The sequence below is a fragment of the Xyrauchen texanus genome, chromosome 1 (genome assembly GCF_025860055.1).
Source record: "Xyrauchen texanus isolate HMW12.3.18 chromosome 1, RBS_HiC_50CHRs, whole genome shotgun sequence".
NCBI lineage: Eukaryota > Metazoa > Chordata > Actinopteri > Cypriniformes > Catostomidae > Xyrauchen > Xyrauchen texanus.
The window spans coordinates 38291363-38310444 of NC_068276.1; the positions used below are offsets into that span (position 1 = coordinate 38291363).

The window sequence follows — 19082 nt, forward strand, 5'->3', positions numbered from 1 at the left end:
GTCAACATTTGATTTTATTCTGACTGACTCTGACATTGTGGTTCCCAAACAGATTAAACGATTCGTATGTTACCGCAAGTCTGCGTCAGATTAGTGACAACTACGTATACACGTTGTGTATACGTGAACGTGACCGATCTCAGGTATATAGCAATTATATAGCAGTTTGATGATCCAATACTGGCCGCTTGTGATCACGAGACCCGCGGTGTAGAGAAAACACGCGAGGACCTCAAAGCGACATAGTTTCTTAATCTAAACGGGTAAAGTATAATTAAAGGAGTTAAAAGAATAATCAAACATTCGCTCACCTTTAATGATGCTCAGATATCATTAAAAACCTTTTTCGTTTATGGAGTCAGATGAAATAACGAGATAATACATAAGAGAAAATGTATTTCATGTAATATTGTTGTGTTGCGTAACAAGAAAGACAGTAACGCGCAGAGACCTTCACCCGTATTATTGGAGACTGCCATTGGACCGATAAACGGGCTTACACTGTATATTGTTGAACGACAATAAAAACCACTTGACTTGACTTGATTTAGAGGGCCACACCAGTAGTGTAGTTGTATGCCCACCTATCTATCTTAGGATTTTGCATATGCCAGCCTAAAATAAGTGATGATATGTATGGCCACCAGAACAACGAGTAGGCTTTTGATCCAGAACTTTTTCAATCTAATAACACGATGCATGTTGTACTTTTCTTTTGCAATATTATCAATTGAGAGCAAATTCAGAGCAATAGAGCACATGCAATTGATTTGATGTACAGCACATCACAAATGTATACACACATCAAATAGGCCACATCACATGTATAAGGCCCTAAAGGTTACCTCTGTGGTTGGATGAGTGAAAATGTCCCTTCAACCCCTCGACTGAATTTATTCTAAATGTATATAGTCTGTTGTAGCTATTCATGTGAGGCAATCCAGGTGTGCATCGGTCTGTCGGTTTCTCTGCTTTTGTTTCATAGTGTTCATTGTTGAAAATGTTGCATCACATGAGTAAGTGCAAACAAAACATTGTCAAGTTTTGCATGCACTGCTTCAGAAGTGGATACTCTGTGTCTGACACAAGGCTCCAGAAATGGGTATCAACTGATCTTAGTTCACCTGGCAATGTGTCATTTGCCTGCATGTATCTTGTACTCCATGATATAATTGAATCTTAATTCAAACTCCAACTCCTACTAGCAAACTGATATGTTTCGGTTACTGTACTGAGCAGTTGTGTTCTATTTCGGCCGTTCTGTTTAACAGCAGCGCTATACTGTCATCTATCTGCCATCCAGGGAACAATAGATTTTTTTCAATTACGTGATCCAGGCCTGCATTAAACACATTGAATTGAAATTTTATCATTTGTTATGTATAATTAGTGGAAAATAGGAAAATCACAGCAAGCCGCAAATTAAGGGCTTGCGGGCCGCAATGAGTAGGCTACCACTGATGTAACAAGCTGCTTGATTATTTTACGAATGCTCAGCAGGAGCCCTATTACCATAACACAACATATCATAATCTAAATAATATCTTAACTTGTATATCTACCAATCAAGCCTTTTTTGGAGCAGACCCGGAGGGAATCGCGAGCTCTGCTTTCAGCTTTAAAGGGTTGTGCCCATCAAGAGCGCTTTTGCTGTGCGTGCTGATACGCAGGTGCCTGTGAGGTAGCAGGTATGGGGCTTTTAGTCGGGCGCTGGCTCGAAACAGAGTGAGGGCGAACCGGCTGTGATACTCTGTGCGAGCATAAAGTGTCTCTTAGCCTGTGACTGCTGCTGAATCACAACATAACGCTCAGCAAACTTATTCATAGAGTCGCAAAAAAGGAGACACTGGAGCATCCAAAAGAGTGGCTTTTTCCTTATCATTCATTTGACTGATGCGGCGAGAGACATGACATCGACATCATTCCCAGCGTCAGATCCACCAAACGAGACAAGGCCACACTCTCTTCAGATGGCCGGAGCTCGTCTCGCTCATAGCGTACTGGGAAACATGTGCTTCATGGAGATTGTGGGGCTTGTGGGGCATGTGCCGTGACGAAATCCACGTCAAATTTATTCTGCTCGACCTCGCGGCCCCGCCGTGGCTCCTCATGTGAACCCTCGGGTATCACAGAAGAGGCAGATGAGAAGGCACGAGAGTCTGAATCATCCCTCAGAACGAGGGTGAGTGAGTGAAACGACTAGATTTAGATTTAGATTTGGGCACATCTTGTATGCTACATGCTACCCTGACGTTGACAAGATTACCCCTTAGGTATCGAAATTTGGTACCGAACGACAAGATATTTTTTGATTTTTGGTGCCTAAAATGTATCAAACTCAATACCCAGCCCTAGTGAGGACAGTCTGTCTCCATGAGAGCTGATGAAAAAAGTGACTCTTTTAGATATTATGTCAATATATATATTGATATAATATCACACAAATACAATTGCTTTTTTAAAGGATACTCTACACCTGCCGATGTGCTGCGTAGAACATGGAAGATATTCTGAGCAAATGGTGTCTGTGCACCTGTTTTTATTGCGGTCAGTTTTGCGCCAGAACAGGCGGGGCTCAAACACCATAGCCAATATTAGAAAATTGCTGTTATTATAGAGAGGTTTCAAATAAGTGGTGTATGAAGGCACTCCCCATATGCGTTACTACGCAATGTCAAATGGACTGAGTCTTAAGATAACTATTTTTCAAGCTGGTTCGAGTAATGCGCATGCGAGTTCTCGAGTTTACTGACAGGCGATGTCTAAGGCGGGACTTCCTTTCTACATCAACTTGCCGTTCCAATTTCTCCCATTCATTTAAATACCTGTGCTCCGTCTCTGCTAAACTGTTTGCGATTTAAACTAAAAGGATATTGTAAGAACACCACTGATGGTGCAATATATCTAAACTTGTTCTCGTTTTGTTCCTACAGCCTACACAGGTGGTAGCGGTAAATATTTAAATTGGAAAGAGTGCGTTACATGATCCGATCTAGAAGAGCAGCTAAATTCAATGTTACTGGTTGGAGAGATAATGTCTGTAGGGGGCGTTTCATGGCTCAAATGTGCTTGGTCTTGCTGCTAGTAATGTCACATTTTCTTAGTTTAATATTTCTCAAAATATCTGTCAGCTTAATTATAAAAATGACCTATGTCTTCCAAATATATAAAACATTGTATTGAACATCATGTAAACAAATACCTTTAAAGATGAAGAAAGTCGTGAGTCATCGTGATACTGTGGCGCTGACAACACCGTCAGTCCATCTGCAGAGTATACTGTTAATTTATTAATTATTCTTGGAAAGTTTTATATACAGAAATAATATTTTGTTTAAATATATATATTTTTTTATAATTATAATTATTTTTGTGTTAAATTTTTAAATAATACAAAATAGTTTAAAAATCCCTGAAATGTCAACAATTATTATCATCCCACAACTTCATAGTACTGTTTCTCTCTTGCTCTTGTTCTTTTATTTTTCTGTAATTCCTGAAATTTCTTGCGCAAGATGTTTTTGCCTGTAATAATAGTAGAAAAGTAATTTATCCGAGCCGTTCTGTATCACGTGACTTTCTTCCGGGCAGTCAGAGGCCTCGCGCAGCAGCTCTTGGTCCCGCGGTGTGTCTGTGGTGTTGTGTGAGTTGCAGAGTCTCCAATGTGGATCACTACATGGCGATAAAGCGGAACACAGCGGTAACAATTCTTTCCTAATGCGTTTACTTTGATCTAGACAGTTTCCCACATTGTTTGGGTTATAATAAGCAAAGATGAAGTTAGTCGCAGTAAGCCACTTGCTGTAGTCGTGATAACATGCGGCCTGCGTGAAGGCTCGCTAGCATTCAGTTAGCCAGTTAGTCTAGCACGTTGAGGTAGCCACATATTGCTGTCTTTTCATTCATGCGTATTTCTGAATCATCTGTAATTTACCATATAATATGAGGTGGCTGTGTCTTGTGGGACCAATTTAGAAGGAGACATTTAGAATCCTGCTCTGTTTTATTGAATCGCTGTGTTTAATAGCTGTGAATCGGCTAGAAACTGTGCTGCTGTAATGGACAATCACAAGCGCGCTGCTGCTGTGTCGTTAACCTCTCTTTGTTGATGTACTGCCAATTATCAGGTGATAAAACATCCAGTTCACTTTAGATTACGCAGAGCTAATCCACAAATGTTAGTTCATCCGAGTAGTTTAGTCATGCAACTGGAACACTGTTTTCTCCCCCAATTTAAATCTCGCATCAGGTTGTTATTCAGGTTTATGACTGACTCCGATTGGGCCAGTTTGTAAGAAAAATGCAGTGTGCACAGTATAGTAGTACCATGCCCTTGCCAGGACAGTGTGTTGAATTACTAGTTGCTTAATATCTTATTTACTTTGCATTGGAAATACTTTTAATACACGTTATGTGTTTCCATTAATCACAGATCATTTACAAATTGTGAGTGCTTTGCCAGAAAGTCTCCACGGGCTTCTCGATCCTGGTTGGTGTAATAAAAGTACAGCCTCATAGGTAAGCTACAGAATATTTCCGTAGTACTTAACCCAAAAAGTTCATGCATGTAAAGGTACCTCTGAAAAATTATTAATTGCTTTTTTCAACACATTAGTGTTATATTACATAAGACATTTCTATATATATTTTTTTAATAAACTTAAAAGGAAGTATTGCTTTTATTTAAAATGTTATAGCTTGTAGAAATCATGAAAATAACAATTAAAAGATTGGAGCATTTGCCTTGAGGTCAGCTGCCTAATCAAAAAAATGCTGCTTTTTTACTTTTAGATAAAGAGTTGATGATAGATTTTATATACTAAGTTGCATGTCCTCAGTATTTGCAGGGACCCACCTTTTAGTATTTTTCAGACAAATTAGATTTTCTGCTCTTCTCCCCAGCCTCTCAAATATTTGTATTCCCCAGTAGACATAATATGTAGGGTTAAATGTATTACTTGCATATATTTTATATTAAAAAGTCTTGAGTGTCATGAAATATCCTCCTCCTGCCCCTGTTATTGCTAATTCACTCTATAGTATGTGTTAGGAGACGTTTGAAATTTGGATGTACTATTTCTATTGTATAAGTAGTATACTACATAAATATAATCTTGGACTTTTTCACTCCATGTCTGTTGAATTAACTTAGTGAGGCAAAGGTCTGATGATGGAGAATGGACAGGGTACCGGGGCAAAACTTGGATTGCCTCCTCTTACTCCAGAGCAGCAAGAGGCACTACAGAAGGTAATAGATTCGTAACTTTCTTTTGGTGTGGGTAATTTTCTTGTCACTAAAAATTCAGCACAAGAGAGTTTATGTATGTGTGTGTGTGTGTGTATATATATATATATATATTTAAAACAGTGCTTATAGCATCTTCATTAACTAGATAAACTATATATGTACAAATAAATCTCACTCAGTCTGCTAAGAATTTCTTTTCCACCTAAAATGTTTTATTCTATCCATTTATGTGGTTACAAACAAATCGTATAGAGCACTAAAATCACTCGGAGAAACTATAATTTCTCCTCCGTCTTGCCTGCAATCAATGCCAATATCTCACAGTAGAATGATGACAATTGGTAGTCGCTGCCGAAATCATCTCCTTGTTCGCATACAGTTAAACTTTTCTCAACTTTCTGAGGTCGCTGGACACGCACACATCTAGTTGCCAATGGTCACCATCGCATACGTCTCTGTAAGTCGACAGCTCATTGAAGTTTGAATGCTACCACTGGACCACCACTGAGACTAAATACAAATATGATATTTCTGCCCAAGTTTGATTGGAGCTTCCTTTTTTCTTTTTTGTTAGCGTGCATTCTCACCAGCTTCTTTCTCTGTTAGATTTGGGTGAAATTAGATATTTGGTGAAATTATACATCTTAAATTAACCAGAAACGAACTGCCCTTGGATCGAGATTAGCTAAATAGCCGCTCTTAATGGAAAAGTGCACTCTCATGCCATCCCAGGCTTGTGTGACTTTCTTTGCTCTGCTAAACACAAACATTTTTAGAAGAATATATCCACTCTGTTGGTCCATACAATGCAAGTGAATCGTGGCCAGAACATGAAGTTAAAAAAAATCACAAAGCCAGTATACAAATAATCAGTATGACTGCAGTGGTTTTATCTATATCTTCAGAAGTGATATGATTGTTGTGGGTGAGAAATATTTGTCTTTTTTTTCCTTTTTCTTTTTACTATAAATCTAATTTAACGTCCACATTCTCCTTCTGTTGTTTTTGGCAATTTGCATTGTTTATGCATATCACTACCATCTGGTCAGGTTGGAGAATTTATAGTAAAAATCTACTTTAATTTTATTTCGCACCCACAAATATCGCTTCTGAAGACATAGATTAAACCACTGGAGTCTTAAGGATTACTTTTATGCTGTCTTTAGATTTGTTTTGGACACCATTCACTTGCATTGAATGGACCAGCATAGCGGAGATATTCTCTAAAAATCTTTGTTTGTATTCTGCAGAAGAAAAAGTCATACAAATCTGGGATGGCTTGAGGGTGAGTAAATGATGAGAGAATTTTCATTTTGGGGTGAGCTGTTCCTTTAAGCTCACCAGCATCTGATTCATTGCTTAGTAGTTTCTCTTTCTCTTTTTTTAGGCTAAGAAGTATGCCATGGAACAGAGCATAAAGAGTGTTTTAGTAAAACAAACCATCGCCCACCAGCAGCAGCAGCTCACAAATTTGCAGGTGAGTTGATATGATAATCTGTGTATGTAGAATGCTTATAAATGCAATACATTGTGTTATAGAGTTGCAGAAAGTTGCCCTCTTATTTGACAGTATTTACAGAACTATGTCATACTAGTAGTGCAACTAACACTTAATGCAGTGTACCCCGTCTGTGTCACGTAAAGGGGTCTAATAAATTATTAATTGTTTAAGGTTGGGATCATAATGTAGGATTTAAACGGTGTGTGTGTGTATAGATGTATATGTTTGTATATATACACACACACACACACAGTACTGTGCAAAAGTTTTAGGCACTTAAGATGTTTCACAAAAACATTTGTCGTAAGATGGTTATTTATATATTCAGCTTTAGTGTGTCAATAGGAAATATAAATTTTTGACTTATAAACATTCCTTTTGCAAATATAAAAGAACAGAAAAGAAGAACAGGGAACCATGCACAGATTGCATGACCCAAACCAAGTCCCCCACTGAACATTGTGTCTGTCTGAGATTATATGAAAAGAGACAAGCAATTGAAACAGCCTAAATAGATTGAAGAACTGTGGTGAATTCTCCAAGAAGCTTGGAAAATCCTATCTGCCAACAACCAATAAAAACGGAATCCAGGAGTACCTAGGAGAATTGGTGCTGTTTTGAAGTCAAAGGTGGTCACACCAAATATTGATTTAGCTTTTTTATGTTTACTGGTCTTTGCGTGACGTCAATTGATAAATTAAAAACTGTTTATTTTTGAAGACATCCTCACTATGCAACATTTTTCACCAGTGCCTAAAACTTTTGCACAGTACTGTGTGTATATATATATAAATATATATATTTGTACAAGAGGCATAAGTTTGTTGCCTTAATTTATCTGTAAGTTAAGAAGTTGTGTTGCTCCAGAATATGTTAACCACATGAAATTACATTTGATCTCTCTTTCCAAACAGAATGATACATAATAGTAGTATTATGTGTTTCTTGTGTGTCTAACTTGAAAATGACTTGGGCTAAATTCTTATTGATAACTGACACTTTCCGAACAAAAGGTTGTCCTCAGCTGTTTCGGAAATCAGCCGTATGTCCCCCACACCCTACATATCGCAGACATTTTGATTGCTCATAGTATTTTCCTCAGATTAAACTGATACACTACATTGAGAACTCAGCATGCATTATTTGTTTGCCCTCCCTCTATGCCAGTTCGCTTGAGGTGTGGTATGTCTGGACCTCATACTTGTTTTTTGCTACACCCAGTTAAAATCTGCTTTTATTTTGGATTTAAATCTTTGATCGTAACTGCAATACCCAAGTAGACATCATGATGACGGAAGAATCAACAAGATGAGTTATCCAAAATTGACAGGCACACCCTATGCTCAGTGTATTTCTTGACTTTGTGAAAAGATGGACGATCTGAGCAGCCTACCTGTTGTCTTGGCTGAAAGTAATGCCTATTAGTAACTTTGGTACATTAATTGTGGTATGTTTCAGGTTTTCAGTCGAAGTAAGTGGTGGTTTGAAGAGGTGGGCAGAGCTTAACATTGAGTCAGAGGCATTGACCAGTCAGAGACTGACAAGATCTGTCTGGAATATTATGTCTGATGTTAAAAATTTAGGAAAAAGATATCTAACCTTTTCAGCACTTTTCCATCTTTACTGTGTTTCAGATGGCAGCAGTGACAATGGGCTTTGGAGATCCTCTCTCATCTTTACAATCGGTCAATAGAATATTAAACTATTATTTACCTTCTGTACGCATTTTGACATAATGACCGTTACCCTCCTTTAACTTGCATTTACCGGGCTAGATACTCTAGACATTTGCCGCAGCATATTTAAAAAGCAGACATGGCTTTGTTGTGAATGAATTGTTTGTTGTTGGTCATCCATTTGTTAAGTATTCAAGATTGACAACATTAACTCAGAAGCACAGATTCTTCTGTACTGTTCAGTAATGATGCCATGGGACCCACTTTGAGTCACAGGAAAGGGACAGGACTATTCGGAATATTACAAAGACAGTTGCAAAGGATCACTCCTTATGACAATCCGCTCCATATTTATCATCCTGTATCATTGCATGACCATCAGCGAGTGTTCCTTCATTGCAGTGGTCACTGATGTAGATGTTCATTTGAACTCCTGCGAGTTCATTTCCCTACCCTAAGTTCCATTTGTTGCAAGGAATCTTGCAGTGTGTGTGTGTTGTGATTGATGAGAAGGATGACCCATTTCTTCTTTGTGAATATGCTGTAGCATATAAATGTCATTTTTATCTGCTGTAAAAGAGGGCAAGCGGTCACTACGACAATTCAAATTGAAACATCTGCCTAAACTTTGAGCTTTGTGTAATCTTTTACTTTTGTCACGAGGCTGACAGACTATATAAAACTGATGATAAAACCGATTAATGTTGTTTTATCAAAATAAAGTGTCAAATTGATAGTTTTATGCAGATTCTCCCTCAACAGTGAGCTGATATGTAAGTCCAAAAGCTCACTTCATGAAAAGATTGTCCAGTTTATTTAGTTGTGCTAAAGGGGTACTTTAACATGTTAACTATATCAGTGTCCTTGGGGAAAAAATGTAGGTCAAACATAAATGTAGCTACATGTTTTTAGTTTGCAAGCACACTAATTTAGTAACTTGCAAGCAGCACTCTTGAAATGGTAAGAAGGCACTGTGCATCCTTCAACTTTCTGTGCTTGTAGTCAATGGTAAGCAATGCTTAGTAAGCAAAGTAATGAGACGGGGGTTTAGATGCAACTAAAGCAAAGAGGACCAAAAGAAGTGGGAACTAGCACAACAAACATCCATACAGAAGTTACAAAAAGTCTTTAATCCTTTGCTGTACTTGATCTCAATGTATTTGGCTTTCTGTTTTTGTGTAACACTTCAGTATACAATATTTTTTATCTTTGTCTCTTCCTTTTTTGACCATCAGGTGGCAGCACAGAGGCAGCGAGCTCTGGCCATCATGTGCCGCGTATATGTGGGTTCCATTTATTACGAGCTGGGTGAAGACACCATCCGTCAGGCCTTTGCCCCCTTTGGGCCCATAAAGAGCATCGATATGTCTTGGGACTCAGTCACCATGAAACACAAGGTATGCATGTGAATTTTGGCAATATTAATGGAATGCCTAATATTTGGGTGTAAAAACTCTGAAGGGTTGTGGAGAGCAGGAATCATGAAAACAATTGTACAGTTTAACACCATAAAGGACGATTTATACTTCTGCGTCAAACCTACGCCATAGGTTCAGTGGTAGTGGTCAACTTGGTGGTTTGCATTCATAGTTCATGCGGTGGTGTGCCTGCAACGCATATATAGAAAATTAATTTGAAATTTTTTACATAATTTCAAATTTCCTAAATAAACAAAAGCAATATATTTCATATAGTTTCAAAAGTATTTATTAAACGGATAGTTCACCCAAAAATTTAAATACTCATCATTTACTCGCCCTCATGCGTTTTTGTTGATCGGATTGCTGTCTGTTCATGAAAAGACCAACTGAAAATGCCCAACTGTATATATTACTCTACCCAAACATTGCTACGTCAGCATAAGGAAAATATTAGACAACAGCTGTTACCAAGTATTTGCATAGTGCACTTGTCACGCAATAAAAGTGAGAAACAGATGTGTGTTGTAGGAGAGACAGAACTATTTTCTTAATTTATTTGATGCAGATCGCTGAAGAAACTGAAACTAAACATTGTTAACAAGTGCAGCTGACGTGCATGAACATATCAGAACTACGACAAGCCTCGAGGGGAAAAATACACAACCCGCACACAAATAGATACTCACGCACAGGGCAGTGTTATTTGGAATCTAATTATAAATCACTTTTCAATTATCTGCCCGGCATTAGCATAGTCACAAAAGTGAACTCTGATTTATTTGCATGTAGGGAATTGAAGATTGAATTTACATCCATTTGGCATAGACACGTTAATGTGGAATGTGCTTATTCAATAGCAGTCCAAACAGTAAAAATAAATTAATTGACAAATACACGTTTAGATTAGGGCTGGGCGATATGACTTCAGAAATTATATCTCGATATTTTTCAGCAAATTGACAATTTTTTATATATAATCTCGGTAATTATATATTTGCTCTGAAACAGCATAGAAGGTTTTTTTTTTTTTTTAATCAAATGAACCATTTAATCTAAACAGCCATTTTAGCCCAGTAGAATTAATATTTAAAAGGCATTAAATAAAATCTATTTAAAAATGAAGGCATGTTTCTCACAGTTTTTCTCTAAATGAACACAAGGGATAGTAAAATGTAGTAATTTTCATTGATTTGCATGTTTATGCTTATATTTAACATACAATCATATATGGAAGTTTAATAAAAATCTTATTTCCCTTCATATATTTTTACTTAAACATTTTTCTTTGTGAATGAACAAGGTGTGCAAAAGCTACTTTTTTGGAAACCAGATGAATATGGCATAGTACTAAATTATTAGTGTTGAACCAGTCAAGTTGATTATTCTTATATAATACTGAAATATTATTATTTTCAGGATAAGATTATTTAAATCTTAAATTATATATTTCTTTCCTATTCACCCTAAACTGGGGTTTTTATTTTGACGCTACAATTTAGGCTAGTTGTGGCGTTAATGGGCACTTGGTCACAATTTACGCATTACTACATATGTGACCATTGCACCATTAAACTTTGGTAGAACGTAACCATAGTTATAAACTAAATATTTACGAAAGAAGAAATAAAAATCAGACTGATATTTTATAACATCAATGAGCTCATGTTTTGCATGACAGGTTTCAATCCTTTCGACATACAGTATGCTTTTGAAATTTATGAGAGAGAAGAAAACATAAGCATAAAACCGATCTAACGGTGCAGTTTTCAGGATGCATCGCCTGGTGTCAAATTTCAACATATTCAAAATATATATAGGATATTAAAATTACTGTTTTTCCAGCATGTTGTATTAGTATTTATTTATCACCCCTCATTTATTTTAGATACAGTTCCTATTTATTGTTATTTACACAGGGCAAATACTCAGTTGAAGTCTGAAGTTTAAATACAACTTAGCCAAATACATTTAAGCTCTGTTTTTAACAATTCCTGACATTTAATCCTGGAAAACATTCGCAGTCTAAGGTCAGTTTGGATCACAACTTTATTTTAAGAATGTGAAGTGTCAGAATAATAGTAGAGAGAATGATTTATTTCAGCTTTTATTTCTTTCATCACATTCCCAGTGGGTTAGAAGTTTACATACACTTTGCTAGTATTTCATAGCATTGCCTTTAAATTCTTTAACTTAGGAATTTCCTAGCTGCTATTGAATTGTGATCCTGTCAATTTAAAGTGAAACAATCTGTCTCGAAACAATTGTTGGAAAAATTACTCATGTCATGCACAAAGTAGATGTCCTAAATGACTTGCCAAAACTATAGTTTGCTAATATGAAATCTGTGGAGTGTTTACAAAATGAGTTTTAATGACTTCAACCTTGGTGTATGTAAATAAATAGTACAGACTTCAACTGTACTATTGATCAAATCTACTTTTATTACGTATCATATTTTAATGGGGATATAATTTATTACAGCTGACAGTTACGTGAGCAAACAAGGTTGGAACAATAACTGTAACCAGATCAAATTGAAGTTCACTGCTTTTTAATACTTCTGTGTACAAATCTGATGACTGTTTATTGGATCAATACAGGTAAAAGTCATTATGCGACTACGCATTACGGAGCGCTTACGACCTAGAACCTAATTAAGTACTGACTTGGTTACAAACTAACTAGAAGTTACTAAGCCTTTAGTGTGAACTGTACATCCCAACTTACGTGAGACCTTACGCACAGCTGGTGCAACCCTACCATGAGCTTTTATTATGAAACGGAAAGTGCAATGTTTGTTTGACAGTTATGAGTTTCGCATCTTGTGAACTGCTGTCAGAATCTACGGTTCCGCATTTGTAGATTTGTATAATAACTTAATAGCAGGTACTAATGTTTGGATTTGTGTGAATGCTTGAACCTGCATAACTTCACAATGCAGGTGAACTGCGCTACAAACACTAGCCCATGAGCCCTTCCGCCCCTGTGCGTGCACAGATCAGCATGTCACAGGTTCATTCTGAAGTGCACACAGACCATGTTCATCTGTCTTTAATTGCAGCCTTTGACAGTTAAATTAGCACATATGATAATTTTGCCATTTTTATGTTAATTTGATTAAATATACAGCTGTGAAATTAGTCTGTTGATGCACTCTTATGAAACTTAATGGCCAAGTTAAAGGCATATTAATATTATTGTGATATTAAAGATAGTTTAATTTTATATCATCAGCAAAATTGTGATTGTATCGGGAATATTCAATGTATTGCCCAGCCCTACCTTCGAAGTGTTTTCTTGAAGAAAATTCAATGCTACCACTGATATCTTGTCATCTTTGGGGAGGGTCTCTCGTCACAAAAGGGACCAATCACAGCTGCTATATTTTGGAGAGGTGCATGTCAGCACATCATAGGTTTGACGCAAAAGTATAAATCAGCCTTAAAATTCTCTCTCTCAGGGCTTTGCCTTTGTTGAGTATGAGATTCCTGAAGCAGCTCAGCTGGCCTTGGAGCAGATGAACTCCGTCATGCTGGGTGGGAGAAACATTAAGGTGGGTTCAAAACAGGACAATCAGTCTTTAACCTTCTTTAAACCGCTTTCTGACAGTGAGCTATTTTTTTCTATGCCTGTCACTTTTGTGTGTGCATGAGTCAGAGAAGCGGTCAACCTGCCAGCATCAGTTCCTGTGTTGTATGTGCGTTTATTGAGTTTTGTAGAGTTTGTGAATGTGCTCTAGCCTTTGTAATTGTTTGTCATCTAACTTTAATGTGTGTGTGTGTGTGTGAATGCGATTTTATGCTTCCACGTTGTCATCCTGTTTGTTTCGGAGCTCCATTTCTCTAGGAGCTGCGGCAGCAGGGGGAGCATTCATTTGAGGCAGATGTGCTCTTCTCTGTCAGTGATGTGCTGATGATGGGCTGCGCCTGGCTGGTGTTTGCTTGGCCGCCCCAACTGCAGCACAGATACCACAGACCAAACAAAATCTGTTTTTTAACAACCGCAGACACATTTTACAGTCACTCAGAATTTTACCATTTTTATTTTTTTTATTATTATTCCCAACATTTATCTACAGTGACCAGTGCTATGACAGTAGATAAGTATTAACTAATATTAGAGTACTATCCTTAATGCAAAATTAATCTTAGAGATCTTACATTTTTACCTTTGTACTACATAATGTTCCAAAACAGAACAGAGGAGAGGGATCTAAAGGGTGGGTCTTAAGAAAAAGGGTATTTTTGATAACTTTGCAATGAGTAGAGAGGGTTGAGCTGTTATGGTCTCATCTGTACTGTACTACTTAGCTTAATTACGTACAGGGAGAGGAATTTTTTTTTTAATTTTTTTATCTGTTCCCATTGGTTTCCCTCACCTCAACCACATGGGCATATCCATAAAAAACACTCTGAAAATCATTACTTCATACACTTACACTCAGTGGCCCCTGTGCTGGTATGTGTGCTGTAGGTGGGGCGGCCAAGTAACATTGGACAGGCGCAGCCCATCATTGAACAACTGGCTGAGGAGGCACGTGCCTACAACCGAATCTATGTAGCTTCAATCCACCCTGATCTATCAGACGATGACATCAAGAGCGTCTTTGAGGCCTTCGGAAAGATTAAAAGTTGTATGCTGGCACGGGAACCCACCACAGGAAAGCACAAGGGCTTCGGATTTATTGGTGAGCACGTCTAGAAAGTGCTTTAAACACTACTCAATGGAGACTGAGTCTTTGGCCTGATAATTGTTTTCCACAATTTGCCAGTCATGCTTAACAGATTTATATCTCAAGATTTTTTTTCTCAACCAAGGCCAAAATTATACTGATTTCCAAACAAGGTTCATCCAAAGCAGTTGGAAAATAGTGTGCTTAAGTTTCTTAATTGTTGATTGTGAAACACAGTACAAGCATAAAAATATAGTAAAAATTCAAAGCCTACTAAAGGAGAACAATAGAAGAATAAAATGTCTAGAAAGTGCAGGGGGTTACTAAAGTGAATGTCAGAAAATGTGAAGGCACATTATACACTGACTACCACACCTGAAGTCGTGAGTTTGAATAAAGGGTGTGCTGAGTGACTCCAGCCAGGTATCCTAAGCAACCAAATTGGCCCGGTTTCTAGGGAGGGAAGAGTCACGTGGTAATCTCCTCGTGTTCACGATAGTGGTTCTCGTTCTCAATGGGGCGCATGGTAATTGTGCATGGATCATGGAGAGTAGCATGAAGTGTCATGCACGAGAGCCACGTGATAAGATGCGTGGATTGACGGTCTCAGAAGCGGAGGCAACTGAGGCTTGTCCTCCACCACCCAGATTGAGTTGAGTAACCGCGCCTCCACAAAGACCTACTAAGTTGGAATTGGGCGTTCCAAATTGGGGAGAAAATGGGGATAAAAAAAACACAAACACATTATAGGCCTAGATTAAGGAACTGCTCTCTTTAATCATTTTCATCATGGGTAGAATATGAAAAGCCTCAGTCAGCGCTGGATGCCGTCTCATCTATGAACCTATTTGACCTTGGAGGTCAGTACCTACGAGTGGGGAAGGCTGTTACCCCTCCCATGCCTCTATTGATGCCTACAACCCCTGGAGGGCTGCCCGCTGCTGCAGCTGTGGCTGCTGCTGCAGCAACCGCCAAGATCACTGCCCAGGTGAGATTAAAGAAGCTACTGTTGATGTCCTCATGCAGTTGTTGCACATAGTTTACACCTGAACGGTCTTGCACCTTTTGCACCTGAACGGGCTTACACTTTTTGCGGATGCTGTTAAATGCCATTTTTTTGCTTGGCATGCTGGCTTAATCCAGAGACATCAGTTTCATATAGCAAATTAAATGTTCTCATTCTTGTATTGCTATAGGTTATATATTCCTTTTGATCCTTGTTTTGACCCTGTGTTGTGATATTCTGTAGGAGGCTGTTGCTGGAGCGACTGTCCTGGGATCTCTAGCCTCACCAGCACAGATTCTCAGTCAGCAGATGGGGCTCCAACAGGCCGTATTAGCTGCCCAAGCCCCCGGCATCATCACAGGTCTGCAAAAATTTGGTTGAATTGGTTGCTTAAAGAAATGATTCACCCGAAAATGAAAACTCTCTCTAATACTGTACTTAACCTCATGTTGTTTACATTTACATTTACATTTATGCATTTGGCAGACACTTTTGTCCAAAGCAACTTACAGTGCAATTATTACAGGGACAATCCCCCCGGAGCAACCTGGAGTTAAGTGCCTTGCTCAAGGACACAATGGTGGTGGCTGTGGGGTTAGAACCTGTGACCTTCTGATTAACAGCGCTGTGCTTTAGCCACTACGCCACCACCACTCAAACCCACGTGACTTTGTGCAGTGTAACACAAAAGGAGATGTCTCACCATTCACTTTCAATGCATCTTTTCTCTCTACAATGAAAGTGAATGGCGACTGAGACTGTCATTCTGCCTAACATCTATTGCAGTGTTTCCTAGTGTTTTTTAGCCATAAGTACCCCCACAGCACCATAGTAAGGCTTGAGGTCTCTTTCATTGACACGAAACCAGAGATGTGTACCAAAGGCTGAATATCATGTAAATATAGACGTATATAATTTATATATAAATATCTTTAATGACGTTTTATATATTCATCATCGACGACAAAAACAATCAGGCCATCATTTTGGTAGATGGTGTAAACATGTAGGCCAAATATATATTCTAAAGCCTGCATGTTTATTGTTTACCTGCATATCTGTTCTATTGAAAATGTTCACTATGTAACCCTTCCTTGGTGCTGACAAGCAGGTGTTACTGTAGACCTCACTGGGTCAAACTGACCTGCCATTATTAATTACAACTCAACATCTGAATTTACCAATTTTCCACGAACAGTGAGTAAAAATATTTTTTTGCAAACAAAAAAACTATCAAAATGTTTTAACGTTTTTATATATTATTATTTATATATATATATATATATATATATGTATGTATGTATGTATGTGTTGGGGGAATCAATGGAGCACAGCAGCAGAATGTATGAATTTGTTTTTGTGTGTGGGGAGAGGGTGTTCATGTGTAGTTATGAGTGTACTTTTTGGAAATGTACTACCGTTTTGCAGCTTGTCCAGAGTGTCTATGAACTTAAAAATAAAAAAAAAAACATGAAATTAGTCATTTTTACATTAAGTTCAGATCTCCTCTTTGGGGAAAGTCATGAAGTTTTAGGCTGAAAATATAAGGTTGATCTAAATCGTTATGAAAATCTCAAAAGTCCTACATTTTGTTTTATAAGTTCAACATAGCAAAATATATATATATATTCTTTTTTTCATGTACTCCGTGGAACATACTCATGTACCCCCAAAAGTCAGGCCAAGTTCAAACTGGTATAGAACAACACAAGAATGAGTAAATGATGACAATTTAAATTTTTGGGTGAACTGTCCCTTTAACCTGCTGAGTTTATTAAATTATACTTTAAAATGATCATGATGATTTGATTTACAGCAGAAAAGTGGTTTCATATACTTTGTTGGAAATTTTTCATTTAAATCTTTGTTTGAAATGGATAAGGAAATGAAACTCACAGGATCGTGAAAGTCTATGGAGGAGCTCATTTTAAAGCTCTGTATTAAAACTGTTCTGTAAACACCTGATTGTTATTGTGTTTTTCTTATGTAATAATTTAAAATCCTTTTTATCAATAGGTGTGACTCCTGCTCGACCTACTCTCTCTGTAGTCCCCCAAGTTGGTTTGGTTAACCCAGTACTAGCATCCCCGCCAGTCTCAACACCTGTTATTATGGGCACACCAACATCTGCCACGCAAACGCATAAAGAAGTGAAGCGAGAAGAAGACAATAGAAGGACTGAAGAAGATCAGGGTCGGCCAGTCGGAAATGGGCAGGACAGTGAACTGGAGCAGCTAAGTGTCAGTGGAAGTGTAGGAAAACAAACAGTCATGCAGTCAAAGGTTAGGCAGCATCACATTTACCTTTTTATGTTATGATTATAAAGATATAAATGCAAATGGGTCAAACAATCCTTGGAGGAAAGTTAAGCAATAATTAAGTAATTACTCCGCGATCGAGGGCCCTGAGAAATTAGCTGAAAGTAGCATGACAGTTTTACTCTGGGCACCATACAGAGTTGTATTAGTTTGTCAACCAAAATGGTCCTCTTTACCACATGCACTATTGCTGCAGTAAAAATTGTCATTCTTACACGTGAGCCAAACCACCACTAGGTGGTGCAAAGGGAAACTTTTTTGCAGCATAGCTTAGTCCGAAGAAAGTGATTAATAATATCGGCAATCAAGTTATAGCTTGGTTAGCTCATGAATTTAACATTGGCATTTAGAAAAAAATGCTAGAATATCAGCCATTTTCAATACATGTAAATATAAACAAATCAAAAGACTCAACAAATGATTTATTATTTAGCCTTTTACATTTTTCTATATAACATTACAATAACCTCTTTGGAATATTTTGCCTTTTTTTCCTCTCTCGAACTGTCTCCCATTCAGTCAACTGTTATGGTGCTACGCAACATGGTGGGCCCAGAGGACATTGACGATGACCTGGAAGGGGAAGTGATGGAGGAATGTGGGAAGTATGGTGCTGTTAATCGGGTAATCATTTACCAGGAGCGACAGGGTGAGGAGGATGATTCTGAGATCATAGTGAAGATCTTTGTGGAGTTCTCTGATGCAGAGGAAATGAACAAGGCAATCCAGGCCCTCAACAACCGCTGGTTTGCTGGTCGCAAGGTTGTTGCCGAGTTGTACGATCAAGAGCGTTTTAATAGCAGTGACCTCTCTGCGTAAGACTGTCCCAAAATGGCAACTGGCCCCATTTCTTGGCACTCAAACTCACTCGGCTTCCATCACTGCTGTTAGAAAATTTGGGCCTCTTTGAAACTTGTAATTATTTTTTTATTGATGTTGATAATGATATTATTGGAAAAGTCCCAACGGAGGGATTTAGTGTAGGACAAAAAATATCCTCATGCATATACTTTGTGTCACCTACTGTGAAAGACCTTTCCTTTTTTTTAAACCATCTTTATTTGCAGGTTTTTTTGTTTTTCAAATTTTTAAGATGCAGGTTTCTCCCATTCCCACCCATACTTTTTTACAAATGGCAACTTTTTCTCCACTGATATTGTCTTCTAAACATTGTGTTGGTGATATTGGTTCTGGCTTTACCAAAACAATAAATTTCTCTAATATGCCATGTTGTTGAAGT

At 37.8% G+C, this 19082-nt stretch overlaps 1 protein-coding gene across 2 annotated transcripts; it reads left to right on the plus strand.

Annotated features, from left to right (window-relative positions):
- The first annotated feature begins 3579 nt into the window (after window positions 1-3579).
- On the plus strand, window positions 3580-19082 carry LOC127627660 (poly(U)-binding-splicing factor PUF60-B). 2 transcript variants are annotated; one of them, XM_052104172.1, is made up of 12 exons: window positions 3580-3700; window positions 4433-4518; window positions 5153-5248; window positions 6636-6725; window positions 8384-8434; window positions 9661-9822; window positions 13307-13399; window positions 14320-14533; window positions 15316-15506; window positions 15768-15885; window positions 17541-17806; window positions 18362-19082. In XM_052104172.1, the coding sequence occupies exons 3-12, from the start codon at window positions 5168-5170 to the stop codon at window positions 18659-18661; spliced, it is 1566 nt and encodes a 521-aa protein (XP_051960132.1). In that variant the 5' UTR covers window positions 3580-3700; window positions 4433-4518; window positions 5153-5167; the 3' UTR covers window positions 18662-19082. The 2 variants fall into 2 exon arrangements, with proteins under 2 accessions (XP_051960132.1, XP_051960215.1); XM_052104255.1 differs by lacking the exon at window positions 8384-8434.